The following is a 27,472-nucleotide window of genomic DNA, read 5'->3' as shown; positions in this document are numbered from 1 at the left end:
AATATAATTTCTTAATTTTTTATTAACAGCAAGCAATCAGCTGTACACTATTTTATATTAATTAAATATGAACTTATAAATTAATCAATTTAATGTATGTTGCTTGCTGTTAATTACAATAAACATGACATTAATATTATAACTTATAATATTATTTTTAATGTCTTGTGAAATTATGCATCTGGATGTAGTTATGATTTAAACTGTCTAATGTGACCTCTCTATTCCTGTAGCTTTAACAGCGTTGTTAACAAATAACGCTTGTACTAAAATTTATTTTCTGTTTAACAGTTTATATTGGCAATAAACACAGTTATAGTGAATGCAATCATGTCAGCGTTATAAAGTGACACGCAGTTCTCCCTCACGTGACTGGTGTGGGCGGGGCAAAAACGCTCACATCACATGACTGGAACATTCTAACTCATGATGACACAGTGAATCTACAGCCAGACACTGAACGAACGTCGTAACTCCATTTATAACCTACAGACAGTCGTATAAACGCACATATACGCGCGGATCGTCTTCTGCACTCAGGCTTTAGTACGTAGTGTTCAGCGCTCGGAGTTTAACGCTTCTTCTGACAGACGTCAGTACAGACTGAGGCATGATGGTCAAACGGTGTTACGCTGCAGGTGTCTGCTGGACTCTTCTGATGGGTAAGTCATTGTAACCGTTATAACTCAGCCAAAGTTATCATTACACATCATCAGGAACGAACTGGCCATGTTCCCGGTGGCCCGGCGGCTGATTTGGCCCGCTGCCCGTGTGTGTATATATATATATATATATATATATATATATATATATATATATATATATATATATATATATATATATATATATATATATTAGTTAACGTTATTATTATTGTTGTTTTTAATATTATTATTATTATTAATTTATATTTATGCCTTTTTAATGTACCAAAGGGATCAGTGATTATTAACGAGAGCCAATAATGATTTTGTCTGAGCTTTTAATAAAATATAGAAATTAAAAAATTCAAATTTTCAAATTTTATTTGTAGTTATAAGCCCCACACCATCGCGACTAATTATTCTCAGATTGAGACGAGGATCTTTTGGTTACTTTCTCGCTTTAGCAAGTTAACAAATATCCGTTTTATATATATATATATATATATATATATATATATATATATATATATATATATATATATACATACATACATACATATATATATATATATATATATATATATATATATATATATATATATATATATATATATATATATATATATATGTATATGTATATATAAACCCGGTAAAAATGTGGTGGACTGAGTCATCTCTGGCTGGATTGGTCAGAAGATTTGAAGCGGTGGTCTTGAGTGTGGCGTGTGATGCAGGATTCAGTTTAAGCATGTCACGTTACGAAAGCCTCAAGATTCACCCTCGGCTTGTGGCAGCTGAAGTGGATCTTCTGAAATGTGCGATCGCATCGCCTAAAACTCTTGAGAAACTTCAAGATGAAGTACGCTACGGAAGAACAAATCTCGAAACTTTTCCCGACTTCTGCAGTCTGCACTCACGCTGCCCTCTGGTTCGGCTTCATCGGAGAATCTGGCTCCGATCTTCAGTGGCACAGGACAGATTCTCAGATCTTTCTTTACTGCACATAGAGAACTATTTGAAAAGAAAATCAGAAGAAGAGATAGTGAAAGAGACAATTCGGGAAAAGAAGTGGCTTTTCTGCATTCGGTATGGTTTTCTGTTGTTGTTGTTATGTATTTTTAATGTCGAATACATGTTATATATAAATATATGAAATGTAGAACATATAAAAGAAAGTGTTCGTTGCTCGTAGCACAGTGGGTACATTTCCCCCCATAGCATAAAAGAGAAACTCTTGTGTGTAGCCTATTTAATTTTTATCAGACGACGACACAATTATAAATCAGGATTTTGTTCATATTAACATTTTGGAAGGGAGAACTGGTTCGTCTTAATGGGTCGCGTTTTATTCACTATTTCATATTTATCCCGTTGTCTGACAACAGAAACAGTAAAATATATCAATAAAAACATTTATTAGAATTTAGCTGCATTAAAATACAGTATATGCAAACGAATGTGATAATAAATAATAAATGTACATTCTGCATGTTTAGAAGAAGTGAGCTGCCGTCTTGCGAAAATGCAAAAATTGCTCAATGTAAAGAAAGATAAGTAATGGGAACCTAGTATTTGTATGTTGTTGTTTTTTTTTTTCTTCATGTGTCTAATAGACATGAACAAGTTCTTTGAAAAACATCTATGACCTATGGAACATGTCTACTCTTCATGCTCCGTTAACTATTGTTTCATTAAAATAACTAAAATAAACATATTACATAAAGCATCCATATTTGTCAATGCACATGTTGATTAGATTGAAAACTTGAAGGCCTGGTTTCACAAACTGGTCTTATCTTAAGCTAGGACTAGGCCTTAGTTAAATTAAGTTATTTTAGCAACTTTTACAAAAATACCCCATAAGAAAATGTTGCAGGTGTGCATCTTGGCACAGTACAATGACACTGACATATTTTAAGATATGTCAGAGCAAAATTTTTTCAGCTAAAACATATTTTGGTCTTTGACTAGCTTAAGCATTGTCTGTGAAACCATGGGGAAAAGTATTAATTTAAGTTACATTTAGAATAGATAAAAATGTGCAATTAAATTGTGATGATTCGTGAGTTAATTCATGACAATCATGCGATAAATCAAGATTATATATTTTAATTAACTGACTAAGTTAAAATAAAATAAAACACTGGTAACTCATCAGTGGACTTTCCTCGTCAATAATGGCTATATTTTTTCTAACTTTTCTCATTCTCACTAATTCAAGTTTTTATATGAATAAACCTCTGAAGGGAACTGATTTTCTTCAGAAAAGCGCTTGCATTTTCATTTTACCTAAAAAAGTATCAGTTATGCAGCTATTACCAGGGAAATCACAATGGGCCCTATCTTATCCTATACACCCGGCGCAATGTGACGCAAGGTGCAACGCAAGTGTGTTTGCTTGTTTCAGTCCAGCGCTGTTCACATTTTCCCGTCCAGCGCCACGTTGTTTAATTAGCAAATGCATTTGTGCGCCCATGGGCGTGCTGGTCTAAAATAAAGATGTGCGTTCAGGCGCATTGCTGGCGAATTGCTTTTTTAAGGAGCTGAAAATAGACTTGCGCCATAGACCAACTCAAACCTGGTCTAAAGTCTGATGTCAATGGCGCAATATTTTTTTGTTATTTAAAGAGCGCGTTGGTAGAAAATGCGCCTCTGGGCGGGTCCACAGTGTGCGTTGACTTTGCTTATTACACACAGGGATGCACATCACACAAACATGCCAAATATTAAAAACAAATGTATTACAGTGTAAAATAATATTATTGTGTAGGCTACATAAATGTAAAAATGTAATGATGGATAGTCATTGCATGTATTAGAATTAGGCTACCTATTTGCAATTCAGCCTATTACTTATAATGATTAATGAAATTCTACTTCATCCCACGCCTTCTTCACCTCAGGAAGCTTTGGTAGATCCTGCTTTTCCCGTAGATTATCTGCTCGCGCGCTTTAACTTTGCACACAAGCTGATCGGTTTCTTCGCTTGAGAGCCATTCAGCTTTTCCACCAACAAATTTGCCATGGCGCGAGCGCATCTCGCTCTTAAAGGGAATGGGAGATGACACTCTGATTGGTGTATTGAACGTTACGTGCGCTTTACACTTTGCGTTTAGATCATTGAAATAGGGCCCTACATTTCTAAAAGCACCTCCTACTTGCAGAGAATGAATGTGCATTTTCAGTAATCCACTCAGCATAAATGTCATTATCAGGATGAGTATTTTGGGTGGAGAATCCCCTCAGTGACCTCTCTTGACATACTATAGTGAGGGGAGACTCAAGCTGTTATTCTACCAGTTGCAGTCCTCAATAAATAACTTTCTCTTTTTCTTGCTAAAGGCACGTTCACACCAAGTACAATAACTATAATCAAGATAAAGATATAGTTTTAAAAAATCTTTCTAAATCTATAAGAATAGCAGGTTACACTGCACACGATAACTGCACAGAGAAATTATATTGTTAGAATCTACGTGATTTTTCTTATTGTTATTTTATTTATTTTTTACAGCTATAAATGATAAAGCATTAAGTTTGAGCATTTAAAGTGCTCTTCATCTGTAAGTCGCTTTGGATAAAAGTGTCTGCTAAATGAATAAATGTAAATGTAAAGTGGCCCATTATAGACTGCAGCGCATTCTTAGATCAAACAGTGTTATCATCATTGGTGTAAGGGCTAATATATTTACTTTTTTTAGTTATATTTTATAGTTATTGTTCTTGTTGTGAATGTGCTTTAAGAGTGCCACCCAATCTACTGGGTCTGTGCTTACTTAATTTATAAAATTAACCATTAACACAAATGAATCAATACAAAATTGCATTAAAAAAATTATATTTATTATGTTTAACACATATTTTTCAATATTGAGCATTCACCATTTATCTGTAATATGAATAAGATGCTAACATTGTTAATTTAATGGTGTTACTGTCATCAAATATAATGGATGAGACTGTGGTGTAACAGAGTGTTTGCATTACACCACATGACAAAAGATTTACCCTGAATGATGAAACTTCTACTTCAGCTTATATTGCAGGCATTCAACTGGCCACCTATTTCAAACAGTGTACTTGACCAGTAAACTTAATCACAATTGTTTACAACATTATTATGTATATACAATTATTTTTAAACTTAATTTTATGTGGACACCAAAATGGTAGTCTCGCATAGCCAGACCTTCAAACTGACGGCTGAAGGTCTGGAATTCATGGCAGCTTTCTGGCCAAGACCCACCCATGAGGCCATTTGACAGATATGTCAAACAACCAATCACAGTTCGTTTCGTTCAGGGGCACGTTTCAGAGCGTGAAGAATAAAAGTGAGAATAAAAGGTACGCCTTCTTTTTCTGCATGAACATTTGGGCGGTGTTATGCAAATCTTCCCTCATAGATACATGACATAGACATGTGGGGGCATGTTAGAATGAGGCATTTTAGGAGGGTTTGATTGACTGTTAACTTTTAGAAAGAATATCTCTTTGGATCTGAGACTTTAGTTTTTACAGCTTTACAGATATATCTGCGTAACATAGTACTACTTAAAAGTTACATACACCTTGGAGTGATAAGGAAACATGCAGTGTTTTATTTATAAACTATTACGTTTGTGTAATATTTCTTGTTACCCTACTGTAGCTGAATAAATTAAAAGTTTACGAAAACATTTATTTGTTCTATTGTGTTTGTAATTTGCTTCTTTTTCTTATTGTTCATAATAAAAATAAAAATAGCTATATCAAGAGTGCAACAGTTGGGCTCCGGAAGTAATGCTGTGTTCATTTTTTTTCTATAGAGTAATTGATTTTAAAGAGCCACACAGATGGGAAATCAAAAATTACCTGTATTACAGTGTATGATGTAGCTGTCCATCTGTGTAAACAATGTGCAAATAATGAAACCAAAAAGTACACGATTTATAAAGTTATTGGCTTCTAAAGTAAGGAGTCGACTCTGAATCGCTGAAACGAGTCGTTATAGATTTCAAATCTTTTGCCCATCTCTATGTACGTCACTAGGAGCACTTTGCATAATAATCTCCGCCTACCGTCTTGGGAGAAACGGAACTCTGACCTGCCCCACCCCCCACACAGACGCTCTGGTTGGTGTGAGAGCATCGTGTCGAGGAGACCGTTTGTTTTATTTTCACTGCCAAAGAATGAAGATCAGAAGAACCAATGGCTACAATTCATTTTCACCACAATACCAGAGCAGTACAACAAATCCCTTTTGTTGTGTTCACAACATTTCACTGATGACTGCTTTTCTAATCTCTGTGAGTACAGCGGGATTTTCAAAGCGTTTGGCCATAAAAGATGGTTCATTACCAACTTAATTTAGAACAACGAGCATCTCCGAATCACAACGCGAAGTATGATTATGAAGTTATGTGTCTGTTTTCTCCCGAGCGTCTTATCAGTATGTGTGCTGTCTGCAGTCTTTGTTTATGCTGATCGTCATGTACAAACACATCATTAAAATGAAGTGTAACTCCGTGAATACTCAACGAAGAGACATGAGAGAGATATCTATAGAAAGCTTGACATGTCTAAAACTAAACATGTGCTGCCAAAAACAGATATTCTGTGATAAAGTAATCCATATGAAAACAACGCGATATTTCATATCAACTGTTTTTCATCTCTCCCTTCGTTATATCCAATGTGACCAAGCCCCCACGCTGAACGCGCTATTCAGATTTAAACTGAAGCGTGCGGCTTGAATACACCCACACAGAAGAAAAAGCAGCGAGACTGTTCAAGTTTTTTATTTTATTGTTTGCTTCGTGGTGAGAGGAATAAGACATAATTCACCCCAAACAGATGCTAACGCATAGTTTACCGTGGAGGTGTGTGCGGAACAACCAATCCAAACTGCTTGTTAGTTGACCAATGAGAACACAGTATGCTACCGAAAGGTGGGGTTTAAGGAAACTGAATCTTTTGAACAGCTTCGCGCGAACCGTTTGGGGATCTCTGAGAACTGAGGTAATTTTAAAATGATATTTTGACAAAATGACAATGTTTTTTAACCTTGGATGGATTTAAACCTAATGTAGAGGACTTATAAACAGTGATAGGAAGCTTAGAATTTTCATCTTACTGGCTCTTTAAACATCAATTTCTAAACTGATAAAGTTTATGCTTCTGTTAAAGCTATCAGATTATATTTATTATTTAAAATGAGTTTAGCAGATTTTTGTCCCGTTAAAAAACAGTAAGTGACTGGCAGCACAGTTGTGTCTTGCTGTTGTTGAAATGTACAGTTTGTTTCTGTTTTTGAAAATCATTGCATAAAGCTGTTATTTCCTACATTAACGGTACAATAAACCAATGGTCAATAGAATTAACAGTTAATGATTATATGCACTTTTATAACTGTAAACTACAAATATGTTATTATACTGAGAAATAGACTGCTAACAAATAAGGTGGACTTATTTTTCTAGATATTTCTTAGATTTTATGAATTACCCCTCGGGAGTCTTGCTATAAAACCATGTTTTAATACAATGTACAAATATAGCCTTTGAAACATAAAAAAATGAACACAATGCAGTCTAACTTCAAAACCTGTGTGTGGTTCCCTGTTCAGTTTTAATATTAATTGTTCACTCTTGGTGCCTTTTTTTTCTGGATTTATACAAATGAAGCACCTGAAAAAACTATTGCGTACAATCAGAATTAGTGTGGGTAAAAGTTTACATAACGAGAATTTGAATAGAAATTAATAAATGAATCTAAGCATCTTACCTCTGAATGAATTCCAACATGGATGCAGCCTCAGCTTGGTACTCCACATTGAAATTGTGTCGAAAACACAGCAGCAAGTCCAGACAGAAAACTTGGCTGGATGCCCTCACAGATTATTTGCCCCTCAAAACTAATCATCCATTTATGAATGCAGCTTCCTGGTTTTGCACCTAAAATATTCCAAAGAAAAAACAATGTCAGGCAGTCACATAACATAAATTTTCTTCTGCCAGATATTCCATCTGTATGGTATATCTCCAGCTGCTGACGTTTCTGCTCAACGGTTTCATCGGTCTCCTCTGGTGGGAGATCAGGCTGGAATCTGATGCAGCCATATGTATCAGTAGGTTAATTTGATTTGGTAAATTTGTTAATTTGAATTAACAGTGAGATATAACCATTTCCTAGTACCTAACCATTATCATGGAAATCAGCAAAACTTTGAGTATATTTTGGCAGACTGTGACACATTTTCCGCATGTTGGCCATTTGTCGCCGTGCTGCCACTGAAGGTCTCTTGCCATCTGCCACTGCTGAATGAATGTCCATAACCATTGCAGTCCAAGGAATCTGAAATGTCTCTGGCCATGTTTTTCTGATTTGGGAGGATGGACCACAGTCTTCAGAGCTGCTAGATTTTTGATTTGAGAGTCCACTTGATGGACTGGAGCAAGGAATGACTGAAAGCGAGCCGACTACTGGTGTAGGGGAAGATGATTTTGTAGGTCTATTAAAGTGTAAGTCTATTTATTAGTATAAGTTTGTATAAGTCTGTTAAATAGGAAAAGTAGAGGTAACTAACATGAGATTAACCAAGTTTTAAATTATATTAAAATTTTTTTTAAAAAAACATTGGTCGCCTTAAAGACCTGTAAATAATATGAGATTAACTATGTTTTAAATTATAATGATAATAAAAAAATAAAATAAAGCATTGGTCACCTCAAAGGCCTGTAAGTAAATCAAGTGATTGGAAATATCTTTATTTTTCAGGTAACATGCTAAATTGAGCACAATGTACATTTACAACTATTTACAACTATCAGTATCCATTAGTACAAAGACTAATGGTAAATATGCAGGAAGTCTTGAAAATAATCAGCTATACTTGTAAAACAGTGCAAGTTAGAAATAAGTTTCATGTACTTACTGTAGAAGCTTTAAAGGAGTAGTTCAGTTTCAGAACAAATATTTACAGATAATGTACTTACCCCATTGTCATCCAAGTTCATGCCTTTCTTTCTTCAGTCGTAAATAAATTGTTTCTTTTAGTTTTTTGAGGGGGAAAAAAATCAGGAATTATCTCCATATAGTGGAGTTCAATCAAAGGGCTCTAAATGATCCCAGCTGAGGAAAAGGGGTCTTATCTAGTGAATCAATCTGTCATTTTCTAAAATAAAATACAAATTTATATACTTTTATTTCAAATGCTAGTCTTGTCTAATGATGCGAAGCGAATGCGTACTCCGTGTAATCCTGGTAAACACAGTTAGGGTAGGTCGAAGGACTCCAACTTGAAAATCCTCCAAAATAAAAATAAAACTGAGATAGTGTAACTCATTTGGCACTACTCAAGTCAACATGTAATGCAAGGTCTACTGCAGGGCACAAATGTGATGTAGGCACCACGACACACTCATTGTGGTGTCTATAAAGATGTGATTTCAAAGCTGCTATTTTGCAAATTTCCTGTTACAGTCCTGGATGCAACAATGAAGAAACAAGTAAAGGGGTATTGCTGTGAATCCTCATTTGCTTCACATAGGACTCTGGAGTACGGCATTGCTGCCCATATAACTGACACATAAACATGCTTACAAGTCAAAAAGGACAGTCTTTGGGCATGTAAAAAATTAACAAAAAAAAATCTCAACAACAAAAAAATCTCCACCGAAATAAAATGTCCATTAGTCTACTGTACTGGGCAAAGTAACATTATAACATTATAACAATACAAACCAACAGAAATCATTTGAACAGGAAATATTCTTACTGCATATTCTATCGCGTAACTTATTCTATCAAGCTAACTTGGATCGTAGCAATCCAAAATACAGCCAACATTAAAGAAACAAAACAGCAACACTAGTAAAGAATACAGTTATGTACAAATTAGAACCACCTTACCCAAATTTGCAAGCACAACATGATCAAAATCAACATTTCGTCTAATATTAACTATTAGGCAATAAATGAAAAGATGGCAAGCTAAAATTAGCAAACGTGATGATAATTTTAGCCTGTTGATAATATCTCATTGTATTTGAGCAGGACAGGGATGCACTTTGGTGACACATAAAACATATTCCCAACATTGTGTCTTTTCCATGTTTGATTTGCTTGCAGATCACAAGCATTTCCTAATTTCACTTCAGAATTTTTGTTAAACTTAATCTGTTGTTATATTTTTATACTCATTTGTAAAGTGTGTTTATATATATATGTATGTATATATGTGTGTATGTGTATATATATATATATATATTATACACTTTCCTTTACTGTTACCAAATTTACCTGTATTTACTTTGTTTTCATATTTGGCAACTTTTTTTTTGTTCTGTTTTTTGAAAAATCAAGACTTTTGAGGATGGTTCTGGAGATTTTCTGAGGGAGGGGTTTGGCAACAATGGTTGAGAGCTGATCGCAGAAGCGAGGGACACCTCCCCCGCATTAGGCACTGTTTTTAAATTACACCAAACTTAAAAAAGCGAATAATGCAAAAAGTGTGAAGGGGCACTACACAATGCATCTGGCAGCTGAGTGCAAAAGCAGAGTCTCCCAGCAGTGCTGTGTTTGCGCCATAGTGTAAAGTGATAAACAGCAAGTTGCTTCTTCAGACGTGACACAGAATTATTGTTATAGTCGTGGCGTGTGATATATGAGAACATTAAAGGCTCTCTAGTGATTCTGGCTGAAAACAGCAACGATAAAGAAATCTGCATGAAGAGTTAAACTGGAAAACGCCAACAGGTCTACATAGGCTTGTCAATTCAGCACCATAGTAATTTACCATGGTTTTACTTCTAGTGACCACCATCTTACTAATAGGCCTAATCTTAAGAAAGAACGTCTCTTTTTAGATGTTTAGTTCTAATTAATTTTAATAGAAATACAATTATGTAATTAATTTTAAATTAAGTAATTTAATTATGTAAGTGCCCGATTAAATATAAATGGCCTATCAGTGTCTTTTAAAAATTAGGTATGTATTACTTTAAAATAATAATGTTATTAAAGGGATAGTTCACCCAAGAATGAAAATAACCATTTACTCATCATCATGTCATTCCAAACCTGTATAAATTTCTTTCTGCTGTGGAACACAAAAAAAGAAGATAATTTGAGAAATTCAAGAGATTTTTGTCCATACAGTAGAAATCGTACATTCTACAGAAACATTCTACAAAATTTCTTCCTTTGTGTTTCACAGAAGAAAGTAAGTCATAGAGGTTTGCAGTCACTTGAGGGTGGGGAAAGGATGACAGAATCCATTAGAAGTAGCCTAATTTATTTGGCATTCTAGCTCAAAATCATTGGTTTTGTGTCAAGTGCATTTATATCTGACAAAAAGTACATTTGCTTTGAATGTCAGTAATGTCTATCATTATTTGTTTCGGTCCTATTTTATTTATTAATTTATTAACTCCAACTGAAGGCCCTATAACCCAGCAGAACATTCATGGGGGAACTCGTGGACTGGATATGTCCAGTGCCGAATTTGAACCCCAGTCCTGCCTACATGCTGAAAAATCCCCCCTGCAGGAATTTATAATTTCCTTCCTAAATAATAAAATCAGTGTATAAAAGCATAAAATAAAACATAAAATTAAGATGAACATAAAAATAAAAAACATAAAATTCAGATGTGTTTCTAAAGCACTTGAATATAATTCCAAAGAAACATGTTGAAATTATAAAGAACTGTAATAATGCGTCGACAGATGGACTGGAACAACCTGGAAGTCATGTTGACTACTTGAAAAATAATCTTTTGATCAAATTTAAAGTGTACTGTATTGCTATTACTAAATTACTATTTAAATTATTAATAAACCAACATCAATAAAATGTGTGGTTGTGGTGTTGTTGTTGTTGTTGTTTTTTGTGTTGGGTTGGGGGGTGACTGGACAATAGTAAACCACTTTTTTCTTTAGGACTACACCATGGCCCATAGTTTATAGATAAGTTACGCAAAAGTCTCATGTAGCCAGACCTTCAGACTGATGGCTGAAGGTCTAGAATCTATGGCAGCTTTATTTGGCCAAGGCCCGCGCATGAGGCCATTTTGACAAACAATCACAGTTTGTTTTGTTCAGGGTCACGTTTCAGGGCATGGAAATGAGAAAATACATTAATAGGAGAATTAGCCTAATTTCGCCTTGAATATCAACAAAGACATCTGCTATCATCGGTACACAATACTTTCATCTATCGGCACAACCCTAGAACACAAGCAGCAGTGACACTGAGGTCACATTATTAATTTGTACCTCACTCAGTCATCATGTGAATATAGCGCACTGCAGTAAACACTAGGGCTCATGTAGATGTAGATGTAGATGTCGTGATGTTGAGTTAGCTGCAGATGTTCATCATACACGTAACTCACAAGTAACCGAGTGATATCATTTTTCACTTAATAGTCAGAGATACAGTAGTGTGTGTGTGTGTGTTCTTGTTTTTGTGACATATGAGGACACAACTCTGTATAATGACATGGGTATGGCACAGGTATTACAAAGATAAGGTGACTTATGAGGACATAACCCTTGTCCCCATAGAGAATGTTTTTTTTTTTTTTTTTGTTTTTAAAAAACCGCGCTGACATCAGGAAACCAGAAGCGGTAATGCTAACTTGAAACCATGGTGTTGTGGTAGAAATAGTCAAATGCATCTAATACATCGTTTATTTCAGGGTTTGTACAACCTTTTGAGAGAGAAATTCAAGCACTTTTCAATGACTTTCAAGCATTTCTCACAAGTATTTCCAGCATTTTAAAACTCTAAAAATATCGTGTTTCAATTTAATTTTTAATGGGATGAACAAAATATACGTTGTGGTAAACAAACAATTATTGAAAATTTTTAAATACATCAAATCACAATTATAAGCAGTAGATAGGAACAGAGGAGCACTTACTGGCTTATAAGTCATTCATTTATTTTTCTTTGTATTTTGAAATTATAAAATCACTATTATAAAATATCAAATAATCTGATTTTGTCAGAATTTTACACTTTTTCTGTATGAAGTAAGAAAAGTCACAAACTTTTCTTCAATTTGCTATTACATAATCACTGAAGTTGGTCAGTTCCATATGCTAGAAAATAATGGTACATTTAATAAGAGTGGAATATATACATTTTCTGTGTAAAAAAGTAGATTTTTCACCTGTTACTGTTGTTAATAAAAACATTTTTTAATGCATCTTAACTCAAGATTAGTCAAATCTGTATAAACAATAAACAAAATAAAAATATACAAGAAATTAACATGAAATATTCTTAGTATCTGCACTTATTAATGCAAAACAATAGTACATTTTGATTAAATTATCTTTTTTTTTTCAATACCCACAACCCCACACACCCACACCCACATCACCCCCAGCGCTACCAAATCTGCTTCTGGTGTCACCATCTGTAGCTCTCAAATGTTAGTCTGAAGCCCTGACTCCAGGAGTGATGCGTCTGCAGCAGTCATGCAGCGATCGTTTCAGCACAAAGTCTGTTTCTGCTGTGCTGCAGTGCACACGCTGAATTAAAGTGACAGCGAATGGTTTACGTTAAAAAATAACATGGATTGACATGAAAATGTAGTAATTATACAATAAATGCATATAATTAATGTCTACTGTTTCAATCAATCAATCAATCACCTTTATTTATATAGTGCTTTAAACAAAATACATTGCGCCAAAGCACTGAACAACATTCATTTGGAAAACAGTGTTTCAATAATGCAAAATGATAGTTAAAGGCAGTTCATCATTGAATTCAGTTATGTCATCTCTGTTCAGTTGAAATAGTGTCTGTTTTAATTTGCAATCAAGTCAATGATATCGCTGTAGATGAAGTGACCCCAACTAAGCAAGCCAGAGGCGACAGCGGCAAGGAACCGAAACTACATCGGTGACAGAATGGAGAAAAAATCCTTGGGAGAAACCAGGCTCAGTTGGGGGGCCAGTTCTCCTCTGACCAGACGAAACCAGTAGTTCAATTCCAGGCTGCAGCAAAGTCAGATTGTGCAGAAGAATCATCTGTTTCCTGTTGGTCTTGTCCTGGTGCTCCTCTGAGACAAGGTCTTTACAGGGCATCTGTATCTGGGGCTCTAGTTGTCCTGGTCTCTGCTGTCTTTCAGGGCAGTAGAGGTCCTTTCTAGGTGCTGATCCACCATCTGGTCTGGATACGTACTGGATCCGGGCGACTGCAGTGACCATCTGATCTGGATACAGACTGGATCTGGTGGCCACGGTGACCTCGGAACAAGAGAGAAACAGACAAATATTAGCGTAGATGCCATTCTTCTAATGATGTAGCAAGTACATAGGGTGTTATGTGAAGTGTTTCCGGTTCCAGTTTACCTAATTAATGCAGCCTAAAAATCCTTTAACGGATTTGGATATTAAAAGCATATTAGTATGTTATGTGTATGCCAGGTTAAAGAGATGGGTCTTTAATCTAGATTTAAACTGCAAGAGTGTGTCTGCCTCCCGAACAATGTTAGGTAGGTTATTCCAGAGTTTAGGCGCCAAATAGGAAAAGGATCTGCCGCCCGCAGTTGATTTTGATATTCTAGGTATTATCAAATTAACTGAGTTTTGAGAACGTAGCGGACGTAGAGGAGTATAATGTAAAAGGAGCTCATTCAAATACTGAGGTGCTAAACCATTCAGGGCTTTATAAGTAATAAGCAATATTTTAAAATCTATACGATGTTTGATAGGGAGCCAGTGCAGTGTGGACAGGACCGGGCTAATATGGTCATACTTCCTGGTTCTAGTAAGAACTCTTGCTGCTGCATTTTGGACTAGCTGTAGTTTGTTTACCAACAGAACAACCACCCAATAAAGCATTACAATAGTCTAACCTTGAAGTCATAAATGCATGGATTAACATTTCTGCATTTGACATTGAGAGCATAGGCCGTAATTTAGTTATATTTTTGAAAATGCAGTTTTACAAATGCTAGAAACGTGGCTTTCTAAGGAAAGATTGCGATCAAGTAGCACACCTAGGTTCCTAACTGATGACGAAGAATTGACAGAGCAACCATCAAGTCTTAGACAGTGTTCTAGGTTATTACAAGTAGAGTTTTTAGGCCCTATGATTAACACCTCTGTTTTTTCTGAATTTAGCAGTAAGAAATTACTCGTCATCCAATTTTTTATATCGACTATGCATTCCATTAGTTTTTCAAATTGGTGTGTTTCACCGGGCTGCGAGGAAATATAGAGCTGCGTATCATCAGCATAACAGTGAAAGCTAACACCATGTTTCCTGATGATATCTCCCAAGGGTAACATATAAAGCGTGAAGAGTAGCGGCCCTAGAACTGAGCCTTGAGGTACTCCATACTGCACTTGTGATCGATATGATACATCTTCATTCACTGCTACGAACTGATGGCGATCATATAAGTACGATTTAAACCATGCTAATGCACTTCCACTGATGCCAACAAAGTGTTCAAGTCTATGCAAAAGAATGTTGTGGTCAATTGTGTCAAACGCAGCACTAAGATCCAATAAAACTAATAGAGAGATACACCCACGATCAGATGATAAGAGCAGATCATTTGTAACTCTAAGGAGAGCAGTTTCAGTACTATGATACGGTTTAAATCCTGACTGGAAATCCTCACATATACCATTTTTCTCTAAGAAGGAATATAATTGTGAGGATACCACCTTTTCTAGTATCTTGGACAGAAAAGGGAGATTCGAGATTGGTCTATAATTAACTAGTTCTCTGGGGTCAAGTTGTGGCTTTTTTATGAGAGGCTTAATAACAGCCAGTTTGAAGGTTTTGGGGACATATCCTAATGACAATGAGGAATTAATAATAGTCAGAAAAGGACCTATGACTTCTGGAAGCACCTCTTTTAAGAGCTTAGATGGTATACATACATACATGTTGTAAGTTTAGATGATTTAACAAGTTTATACAATTCTTCCTCTCCTATAGTAGAGAATGAGTGGAACTGTTCCTCAGGGGGTCTATAGTGGACTGTCTGATGTGATACTGTAGCTGACGGCTGAATGGTTGCAATTTTATCTCTAATAGTATCGATTTTAGAAGTAAAGTAGTTCATAAAGTCATTACTGCTGTGGTGTTGGGAAATGTCAACACTTGTTGAGGCTTTATTTTTCGTTAATTTAGCCAATGTATTGAATAAATACCTGGGGTTATGTTTGTTTTCATCTAAAAGAGAAGAAAAGTAATCAGATCTAGCAGTTTTTAATGCTTTTCTGTAGGATATGCTACTTTCCCGCCAAGCAATACGAAATACCTCTAGTTTTGTTTTCCTCCAGCTGCGCTCCATTTTTCGGGCTGCTCTCTTTAGGGTGCGAGTATGCTCATTATACCATGGTGTTATACTGTTTTCCTTAACCTTTCTTAAGCGTAAAGGAGCAACTGTATTTAAAGTGCTAGAAAAGAGAGAGTCCATAGTTTCTGTTACATCATCAAGTTGTTCTGAGGTTTTGGATATGCTAAAGGATTTGGATACATCAGGAATATAACTTAAAAAGCAGTCTTCTGTGGTAGAAGTGATGGTTCTTCCATACTTGTAACAAGAAGTAGAATTTATAATTTTGGCTATATGAAGTTTGCACAGAACTAAATACTGATCTGAGATATCATCACTTGGCTGAATAATTTCAACACTATCAACATCAATTCCATGTGACAGTATTAAATCTAGAGTATGATTTCGACAATGAGTAGGTCCTGAAACGTGTTGTCTGACACCAATAGAGTTCAGAATGTCTATAAATGCTGATCTCAATGCATCTTTTTCATTATCGACATGGATATTAAAATCACCAACTATTAAGACTTTATCTGCAGCCAGAACTAACTCGGATGTAAAATCACCAAACTCTTTAATAAAGTCTGTATGGTGCCCTGGTGGCCTGTATACAGTAGCCAGTACAAACATAACAGGGGATTTATCATTAACAATGGTTTCTCTGGATAATGTTATATGAAGCACCATTACTTCAAACGAGTTATACTTGAAGCCTGCCCTCTGAGAAATCCTGAAAACGTTGTTATAAATTGAAGCAACTCCTCCCCCTTTGCCTTTTAGACGCGGCTCGTGTTTATAACAATAATCTTGGGGGGTGGACTCATTTAAAATAATGTAATCATCAGGTTTTAGCCAGGTTTCTGTCAAGCAGAGCACATCTATATTATGATCAGTTACCATATTATTTACAAAAAGTGTTTTCGTAGAAATGGATCTGATATTCAATAAGCCAATCTTTATCATTTGTTTATCCATATTGCATTTGTTTTTTATTTGTTGAACCTCAATTAAATTGTTAACCTTAACTTGGTTTGGACGTTTTTTGTATTTTCTAGTTCGTGGAACAGACACAGTCTCTATAGTGTGATATCTAGGTGAAAGAGTCTCTATGTGCTGAGAATTAACTGACCTCTGTGACGGGAGGCAGCTAGCAGACGGTCGGTTTAGCCAGTCTGTCTGCTTCCTGACCTGGGCCCCAGTTAGTCAAGTATAAACACTAAGACTATTTGCCATATTTATAGACAGAAGAGTGGCGCCACCCCAGGAGGGATGAAGACCATCTCTTTTAAACAGGTCAGGTCTGCCCCAAAAGCTCGTCCAATTGTCTATATAACCTATGTTATTCTGTGGGCACCACTTAGACATCCAGCCATTGAGTGATGACAATCTGCTATGCATCTCATCACCATGGTAAGCAGGGAGGGGACCAGAGCATATTACAGTGTCTGACATCGTGCTTGCAAGTTTACACACCTCTTTAAAGTTATTTTTAGTGATCTCCGACTGGCGAAGTCGAACATCATTAGCGCCAGCATGAATAACAATCTTACTGTATTTACGTTTAGCATTAGCCAGCACTTTTAAATTTGCCAAGATGTCAGGCGCTCTGGCTCCCGGTAAACATTTGACTATGGTGGCTGGTGTCTCTATATTCACGTTCCGTACAATAGAATCGCCAATAACTAGAGCACTTTCATCAGGTTTCTCAGTGGGTGCATCACTGAGTGGGGAGAACCTGTTTAATGTTTTGATCGGAACAGAAGAGCGTTGTTTTGACCCACGACTACGCTGCCTGACCGTCACCCAGTTGCCCTGCTGCAGGGGCTCTGCTGGAACCGGACAATGTACAGGAGTCCCTGAGCTAGACGCATCCAAAGCCATATCTAGAGCCCTAACATTCTTACTGTCCTCAATTAAAGTTTGGATGCGTGTCTCTAATTCTGAAATCTTCTCTGTCAGCCTAACTGTTTCCCTGCATTTATCACATGTGAATCCCTCATCAGCGACAGAGATAGATAAACTGTACATGTGGCAAGAGGTGCAAATAACAATTGTAGGAGAAGCCATTACTCACCGTGCCTGATGAAATATTCTTACTGCGGTTGTTTGATGAACTTGTGGAAAACTGCAGCGTGAGAGAGGAGAGGAGAGGAGAAAAGAAAACGCTAATGACAAGCTAACGAGTGCTAACCCAACTGTTTCACAGTCAACACTTGGCTTTTTGGCTAGATTTTAAAACCAGGAAAAGTGCACTGTTAAATAAACAAGGCAATTAAAAGATGGCACTTATATATTATATTGAGTTTAAACGTGAACATGTCTATGAAAGATTGTACCGGACAATTTGCCTAATTCTCAGGTTGTATAAACACCATAAGAGTGCTGGATTACGGGTTATAAAAAAACAGGTTGTAATTGGTGTGCTAGCTCTTTAAGGTGGAGATGACATTTTGAACAACTTGTTATGCCTAGATGTTCTAGTGCACAGAGATCTGTAGCATCTGCTTGAGGGTAGAAGTGCAAAAAGGCTGTGGTTGAGAGTGATCTGTGATGTTACCCACCTTTTTTTTATTCTGGATATGTACAAGTCCTGAAGGTTGGGCAGGTGACCACCAGATATCCTCTGTGCTGTCCTAACAGTCTGTTACAGTCTTCTTATATCTGATTTGCTCTCTGACCCAAACCAGACAGTTATAATAGTGCATAGAACCGAATTATTAACAACTGAGTTAAACTGTGTCATTTGCACCTGCGGCAGATTTAACTACTTCAATTGACAAAGGAAGTACAACCTCGGCTGGGCTTCTTTCAATGTGAGTGTCCCACTTCAGGTCCTGAGAGATGGTAGAGCCCAGAAACTTGAATGAGTGTATGCTGTGCATGATGTTCAGTGGGGGGGGGGGGGGTTCTCCTGAAGTCCACTACCATCTTCACAAGAGATCTTCTGTGTTGTAGAAGTGAATCATGGGAAGCAGCAGATGCTCCAGTATCAGTGGGAGCTTTGATATCAGTATGAAATGTTTCTGGTTCAGCATGAGTGCAGTGTGTTATGGTGCTGCGATTGTGATCTGATGTGAAATCTGATGAATCATGGACAGTTCAGCAGACGGCAGTGTGACGGCACTCTCTAGTGGACACTGAGGGTCACAACTCATTCACATCCTGTGATGATGATGATGATGATGATGATGATGATGATGATGGTTGTGTTTCAGGGTTTGTGTTTGCGGCTCATGCTGTGTCGTTCGAGGTGACTGATGGAAACTCCACCTGCATTAAAGCTGAACTCAGCGCCAACTTCAGCATCTCCTACAACACCACCAATGGAACGGTACCAAACACACACACACACACACACATGCAGACACGCACGACACAAAAACATACCTTTTTTTGAAGCACCCTATATATATATATATATATATATATATATATATATATATATATATATATACATATATATATATATATATTTGTGTGTGTTTTTTTTTTTTTTTTTTATAAAAGTTTTGAAATAAGTTTCGGCCGTATGTCTATTGCATGCCATATCAGAGTGAATGAACAGCGCTTACTTCCACCCACTGCTTTGAGTGTGTGTGTGTTCATGTGTGTGTTCATTACTCATTGCTGTGTGTGGGCACTTGGATGGTTTAAATGCAGAGCACAAATTTGAAGTATGGGTTATACTTGGCCTACACGTCACATCAATACTTAAGTAAAGGAAAGGGAAAAAATACATATTTGTTAAAACAGATATACTTATTTGTGGCCCTGTAATGATATTTTTCTACACATGTTTGACCTGGGAGACATTATTCATTTTTTAAAAACATTTGCACATTTACTGTCTGACTTGAACGGAACAACTTCATACTAGGGCCAAAATGAAAATCGTACATTTTATTTTATTTTTGTTAATATATATATAGGGCGTTGTCCTAGATGCGACACAATGTATTTTGTCCAGTGTGTGACTGGCATATTTTATCTTTATTTAGATAATCATCAAGTGTTCTAAAATACAAGCACAAGCAAACAAACAAAAAGAATTAAATTAAAATTAAATTTATGCATTTAGCAGACGCTTTTATCCAAAGCAACTTACAGTGCATTCAGGCTATCAATTTTTTACCTATCATGTGTTCCCGGGGAATCGAACCCCCAACCTTGATAAGGCAATGCTCTACCAATTGAGCTACAGGAAGACAGTATACATACAATCTACATACGTATGTGATTTCAATTGTAGATATTTAACAATAGCCAGGATGTCATTGCCTGACATGAAATCGTAACAGTTTACAATAAGATTTGTAACATTATCTAAGGTCTAATAATAAAATTTGTAGAAGTATTGTTCCTTGTTACAGTGTGTTAATTTCAACATTTAGTAATGTAATATTATATATGCATCTATTAACATTAGTGAATGAACTATGAACTAACATTTAATGAAAAGTGTACAAATAATATTTATTAGATTTATTATTTATTTATTTATATTTTGTAATAAATTTGATTAATCTGTTATTGGCCAGTGTGGTCCTACCTTGTTATCGTATCAGCAAAATCAATCAGATGACCTCTAATATACATAGTCAGGGAATGTTCTAGCTTTAGTCAATGAAAACTTACATTTAAAAACTCAAATTTAGTCATGCTTTTTATAATGGTTAAACTGATAATTAAAATAATTTTCTAATTGGGATTACTGATCATGATTGTCATCATTCAAGATATTATTTGATTTATTTACACTAGTCTAGTTTCCTGACTTTAATTATAACTATAAATAACAGACTCTATACATTATTTAAAAAAACGGTAAAACTCGAAAGCTCAAGCAGTGAAATTGCTGATAATTGATTCCAATTAGAGTAAGAGTAAGTTAAACTCTGGGCAGAAAATGTATCCTTTTAAGAGGATTTAAACTTCTGAAATCTTGCAACCTGAAGCATGAAAACTCATAGTTTACTCAAGTTTAATAAGCAGTTTCAATATTTTTTTTATTGTTTTCCTTTTTGTTGAAGAAAATGTTTTTGGTTAAGTATTCATCATTTTTTTTAAGTAATTTTTTATTCATGTTTATAAAGTCAGTGTTTTATGATTTCATTGTTGTCTCTCATTGTTTTGTCTTATGCTGCTGATACACAGGGCAACTTTGGGCAATGTTGCTGTCGAAACAGGGCCCACGACTGATCTAAAGTATCCAGATAGACATTTGTTACCCATTCTCAAAGGGAAAGTGCCCAAGCAAAAAAAATCACCCAGTGTATCATCAGCCTTAGTCGTGGAAAGGTTGTCAGTGAACACTTCTCACCACACTTTTGGTTTCTCAAATGAATACAGCATGTTTGTGTTTTCCCTCTGTTAGAGTGTGGTGAGGTTTGCGCTACCGTCCTCCGCAGCAGTGGGAAGCAGCAGTTCCTGCGGAGCCGGTGATGTTCCTCCAGAGCTGGTGGTGTCGTTCGGTGCAGGTCACGCTCTGGCTCTTGTGTTCTCCAGCGACGGATCGCTGTACCGGGTCGCCAACATGAGCCTGCAGTACAATCTCAGTGACACCGCCACCTTTCCACAATCCTCCAGCTCAAGTGAATCTCTCTCTCACACACACACACGTTGCTATGGTGGATGAGTGTCTGCTCACAGGTGTTTCTCTTGCAGGAATTGTGTGGGTGATGACAAACGTGTCGGAGATCTCTGCGAGGATGAACAGCACTTACAGGTGTCAGAGCTCCACGTCCGTCAGTCTGAGCAACGAGGTCAACATCACCTTCTCAGGAGTTCGCATGGAGGCGTACATGAACGGAGCAAATCTTAGCACAAATGGTACACAATGGTAGCATTTGACCTTCTTGACATTGAATTATGTATTATTTTACTTGTTCTTGTTAATCCCACATCAAAAGTTGCCCAGCATACACAGTTGCATGAATCATGCAGTCCTCCTACGTGCAAATGAATTGTCCTTTTGAACGGGTTCTTTTCAGTGAACAGGTTGAACAGGTTATTTCATTTATTGTTTGAACTTCATTCTTGAATCAGACTGATTGATCTCTAAATTGGTCTTTCATTCATTTGTGGCTGCTAATGGGGGCTGCTGGGTAAACTGATGCTCAGAGCTGGAGTGAATGGAGTGCCTGACTCATGCAGGAAATAAGCTTGCTCTAATAGATCTAGTGCATAAGTTTACACACCCTCAGAGTCTGTAAAAAATTTCCATAATTTAAAAAGTAAGGACAGCAAATAAAGGACAGTTTTGTTATTTGTATCTAAAACTTTTTTTAAACACTTAATTTTTAATACACATTAATTTAAATAGAGCTAAAATAAAATATTAATATTAGATAAAAAACCTGAAGATGAAACCTGAAAAAACCTAAAAAATATACATTTTGCCTTGGCAAATACTTGAAATAAAAGTTTAACTATAAACTGAAGTTAAATAACAATAAATAAAGGAAATAAAATAAATGAAAATGACAAAAGCACATAACAAAATTACTAAAACTTAGATATTTAAATGAAAACTGAAAATAAAATTGCTCTCTCTCTCTCTTTTGTGAGCATTCCCAGCAATGCCAAACAAGTCTATATATGTGTGTGTGTGTGTGTGTGTGTGTGTGTGTGTGTGTGTGTGTGTGTGTGTGTGTGTGTGTGTGTGTGTGTGTGTGTGTGTGTGTGTGTGTGTGTGTGTGTGTGTGTGCATGTGTACTAATAAACTCGATTATAGTATATAGGGGTGGGGGATCTTCCAAAAACATCTGAAACATGATCTTCCTAATTTTGAGATGAAATATCGAGAATATCCAGAGTGGAACAAGCCTATGACTTCCCTATTTGCACAGTTTAAAAAACACAGTATTGCATTAAACAATCAGATGTCAAAATGTTCATTAAAGTAAAAAAAAAATATTTAACTAAAACACTGCATGAATAATACATTTGTCTCTTTTGTAAATGTGCTCTGGAGCTGTTAGTTATGTGTTGCATTAGTTAGTTTGTGACACTGTCACTGAACTAAATTGGTCTGAAGAATGACACTATTGTCTTCTGTAGAGCTGCTTTACTGCTGAAATGTAATTAGTTTCATAATTGATGAATTTTGCATCATTAACACTGTTATTTTCCTGTTTATCACTGTGAATCTGCTTTGAATCTGTTTTGTATAAAGCACTGTTTGAATATATTTGATGTGTTTTTTGTGTAGAGAGTGTTTGCAGTGCTGATCAGACGGTTACGACCGCTGCCCCGACTACATCACCCAGAACCACCGTTGCTCCACCACCTGTCCCACTGCCGGCACCGGAGCGTGGAAACTACACCATCACCAATGGGAATGGCACTGCATGTCTGTTGGCGCTCATGGGGCTGCAGCTCAACATTACGCACCACTCAAAGTCTCTGAACAAGGTGACAAATGCTCACGGTCACTTCCTGCTGATGTTACCTGTTTGACAGCCGCTGATATCTGATCTGATCCTCCACAGACCATCAGTGAGGTCATGAACCTGCAGCCCAACAGAACCACAGCCTCGGGGTCATGTGGGTTCCCCAGGACCACGCTGGTGCTGTCTGAGGATCTCACCAACCTCACCTTCACCTTCACACTGGTGTGTGTGTGTATGTGTGTGTTTTATGTGTCTGAATGTCTTGTAATCTTAATATGATGATAATCATATCATATTTTATCTGTTGCTGCAGAACCTGACCACACAGAAGTTTTATCTGAGCGCTGTGAATGTCTCGGCCTTCTGGCTTGACATGACAGGTACATTTTCAGTTAACTAGTCTGTAGGATTATTAGTCATTTAAATCTATTAAATTAATATCTGACGTACAGATAGAGATGTCCACATATCCTTAAAAAGCATTCAAATGTCTTAAATTCACTTTTCAAAATGTAAAGTGATAGTTCGTCCCAAAAAACAAACAGTTGATGGTAACTTCCATGGAGAAAAAAAAAAATTAAACAGTGCAACATTTTGTAGTGTATATACAGCATTTCAGATTTTTTTCATTTCATTTTTTTCGATGACAAGACAGGCACAGCCATCATTCCAGCAATGAGGGGGACAGAAATGTCAAATGTAATACCATTTTTGTCCAATTGACAGGTTTAATTTTTTTAATCTCTTACTTTTAATTGGTTAAGAAATCAAATATACTGTTGGAAAATAACCAATAATTTGCACTTTTTTCCCTGTATCTTCCTAATGACAATTAGTCAGTACTGTAATGAAATTTCATTTAGCACTGCATTATTCATGTAGATTATTTTTCAAAACATTTCTGGTTTTTATTCAGCTTAGCTATAGCCATAGCTGCATTCCTTTGTCCATATAAGGGGTTTCCTGTCACATCATGGGCCATGTCCCAACTGGCACACATCATGTGCACTTGAGAACTTACGATGGCTACCACGTGCACATGTCTGTTTAGTCCATGAGACCGTAGGGTGTCCCATTTTAGCTTTCAGGAGGGTGCTTGCAAGTGCCCCCCAAATCACACTTCTACCTAACAGTCAAAGTGGTATTATGTCACGAATGTGTGGACTCGAGGGATTAGGGTGCGATTTGGGAAATAAGTTATTACTTCCATGATTATTTTTGTAACTTTCTGTGTGTGAGTGCCCTCCGGCTTCGAGCATGAATGAAACATAGACTGCGTGAGAGTGTCAAGCACTCTACAATGTTCACATCGCCTCATTTTGGATAGAAATAAAACATCAGGTCATGCATAGACTGTCTTGTTGTCTCTATGAATTTAAATTTAGATTTATTCCCACTGGCCCGTTAGAAACTCTGTGGACACTTATATATATATATTTATTTATTTACTTTTTATTAATATTTATTAATAGTGGGGGGAACACTTGCCCTGCATATTCCATATGCCCATGGTTGACATTTATTAATCATATCCAGGGTTAAAAATCTGAATCATAATGATTAATGAATGGTTAATCATTAAATATACATATTTATCTTTGTTTTTCTACAGATTGGCTTAAATTCTTTTTAACATATTTTTGCATCTTGTCTCAATAAATGTATATTTATATTTTTTATATGATTACTGTAGAAAGGTTTGTGGAGGGAAATGGCTCTCTGAACTTCCTGCAGTGCAGCGTGGGCCGCTCGTACATGTGCAGTGCGGAGCAGAAGCTTTCCGTGGTGCCCACCTTCTCCATCAACACCTTCAGACTGCAACTGCAGCCTTTCAACGTCACTGCAAACGGCTTTGCTGCAGGTACTGGCCAGCGGTCATGTGATCGGATGATCAGTCGGTCTGTTTCATGTTCAGAGTCACTGTCAGACAGTCATTCCTTCTGATTCCTGAAGGGTGACACACTGACGCTCTCACAACACTGATCTGTTTGTTTGAGTGATGTGTCAACTTCTGACAACCAATCATGTGAGTTTGGGGCGGTATATATATGACTGACTGACCAATAACATTCATAAATGTTGCAATTCAGTGTGTAACAGAAATCAAATTCAAATCAAATAGAATGACATCACTAACCAGTCGCATGGTTTCTGCAGGTTCTTACAAAGTATTTAAAAGTCTTACATTTGTTTTAGGAGTGTTGCATAATCCTTAATTGTAATTTGAAGAAGTCTTACATTTGGAAAAAGAGTTGCCACGATATACGGTTTATAAGCTTCTAAAGCCGACGCTTCAGTTCATTAGTGGAGTGCTGTACATTTCAAAGTCCAGCAGCGCTGTTGCACATTCAACAGGATTGCCATTTTATAGCAGTTCACTATCAGTGAATGCTGCACATTTTTACAATTGTTTATATGATGCACCTTTAAGGAATTTACAATGTTTTACAATGTTTTTATTAAATCTTGTAGATGGTTTTAAGATGCCTCTTATCTGTTTAAATAAGCAGCTCAAGTGTAGCCTGTTCAGTAGAAGTGTAGACATTTTAAAATAAATAGTTTTTTTTATTTGATTTAATTAAAAAACTGTGTGTGTGTGTGTGTGTGTAGCGGAGGATTGTCGTATAGATCAGGAGAACATGCTCATCCCCATCATCGTGGGAGCCTCTCTGGCCGGCCTGGTGCTGATCATCCTCATCGCCTATCTGATCGGCAGGAAGCGGACACACGCCGGATACCAGACCATCTGATAGGCTTTATCATCATCATTCTCAGTCTTCACTGTGGTCAACTGCAGCTGGACACACTGGAGTGAGAGTGAGTGTTTGCTGTAAGGTCAGAGGTCAGCTGCAGCGGTCACTCGTATGTGTGTGTTTCGGTGTGGTGAGGTCAGCTGCAGAAGCGTTAAATGTGTGTGTGTGTGTGTGTGTGTGTGTGTGTGGTCTGTTATGAATGATTGAATGTGTTTGTGTGAATGATGATTGCTTGAGTTCAGACGTTCAGCACAAACTGAACAAACCAGTTACTCTGACAAACCTTCACTCATGGACATCCTCATCAAAGTCCTCAAAAATAATGTTTTAATTGTATGTTCTTTATTATGTTCCTTTTGTTCTAAACATGCTAAATGTTTTCTTTGTGTATGTAGTCATTTTAATTGGCTTTAAATAATATAATTTTATCACTTCAGCTCATTTTCATAAGTGTGTGTTCAGCAATTAAAATATGATTGGCTCAGTATAAAAACCATTACAGTGTGTGTGTGTGTGTGTGTGATGCTGGCATAAAATAACACCTGATATGAATAATAGATGTTTGTTCTTGTTGTTTCTTGAAACATGAAACCTGAAAAGAATCGCTGGTGAATTACCCATGATCCTTCACACGAGCACATGATCAGCAGGTGTAAGGGGCCATTCACACAGAAAGTGTTAGTGCTGAAAGACACGAAACGCTGCAAAAAGCCTTTTATAAAGTTGAGCACTGCAATTTGAAAACGGTGTTTCATGTACGTGACGCTGAAAAAAACGGTCAAGCACAAAACAATGGAAAGGCAGCGCAGTAGAATGAAAACATGTTCTGTGTGAATCAACCCTAAAAACTCACGACTGATGATGATGGTTTAATTAATTGTTTGAGTGAAAAGGGAATCATGATGGTCTGGAAGGATGGATGAATGAATGAACAAATGTTATTTTGTGCTTTTCTAAAGACATTTAAAGGGCGTGCCAATGACGTCATCATCAGCTTCCTGACAAGATTATTATGATGATAGTTCATCTGTAGAACAGCATGTTTAAGTAAATATGATGATGATTATGAAGTACACCGGTCATGTTTCATGGGTTTGACTTTGCTGGAGTTTCTTTATCCTGGTGATTTGATTGGTCACAAGACTCCAGCGCCGTTTGCTTCTGTCACTGACGCTCACTAATCAGGTTCACTGGTTTCTTCAGCAATGCTGTTATTTTTGTAATTAATGTTTGTTTAATTTTATGCATCAGGTTTTGAGGTTAATAAATAAATAATGACTTGCCCTCGTCAGTGTTTTATTAATGACTGCGTGATGAAAACAACAGCTGAATGTGTCGCTCATCATGAGCAGCTCCCATCAGTCTGGATCATTTCAAAGACATGAT

General features: G+C 36.6%; 1 protein-coding gene across 1 annotated transcript; it reads left to right on the top strand.

Moving 5' to 3' along the window:
• The first annotated feature begins 400 nt into the window (after positions 1–400).
• Positions 401–27,373, top strand: lamp1a (lysosomal associated membrane protein 1a). Its single transcript, XM_026255493.1, has 9 exons — positions 401–662; positions 19,158–19,273; positions 21,317–21,533; positions 21,607–21,771; positions 23,153–23,355; positions 23,433–23,555; positions 23,647–23,713; positions 25,027–25,194; positions 25,944–27,373. Exons 1-9 carry the CDS (start codon positions 611–613, stop codon positions 26,081–26,083), a joined length of 1,251 nt encoding a protein of 416 aa, XP_026111278.1. The 5' UTR covers positions 401–610; the 3' UTR covers positions 26,084–27,373.
• Positions 27,374–27,472: the final 99 nt, after the last annotated feature.

This window comes from Carassius auratus, chromosome 1, assembly GCF_003368295.1.
Source record: "Carassius auratus strain Wakin chromosome 1, ASM336829v1, whole genome shotgun sequence".
NCBI lineage: Eukaryota > Metazoa > Chordata > Actinopteri > Cypriniformes > Cyprinidae > Carassius > Carassius auratus.
Note: the sequence above shows the minus strand (reverse complement) of the source record. Positions and strands in the feature narration are given on the sequence as shown.

Bases quoted from the DNA above. Each gene is read 5' to 3' on its own strand.
- lamp1a (XM_026255493.1), top strand. From the start codon at position 611: ATGATGGTCAAACGGTGTTACGCTGCAGGTGTCTGCTGGACTCTTCTG. The intron at 23,556-23,646 runs GTGTGTGTGTGT...CTGTTGCTGCAG, and splicing joins TCACCTTCACCTTCACACTG to AACCTGACCACACAGAAGTT. The intron at 25,195-25,943 runs GTACTGGCCAGC...GTGTGTGTGTAG, and splicing joins TGCAAACGGCTTTGCTGCAG to CGGAGGATTGTCGTATAGAT.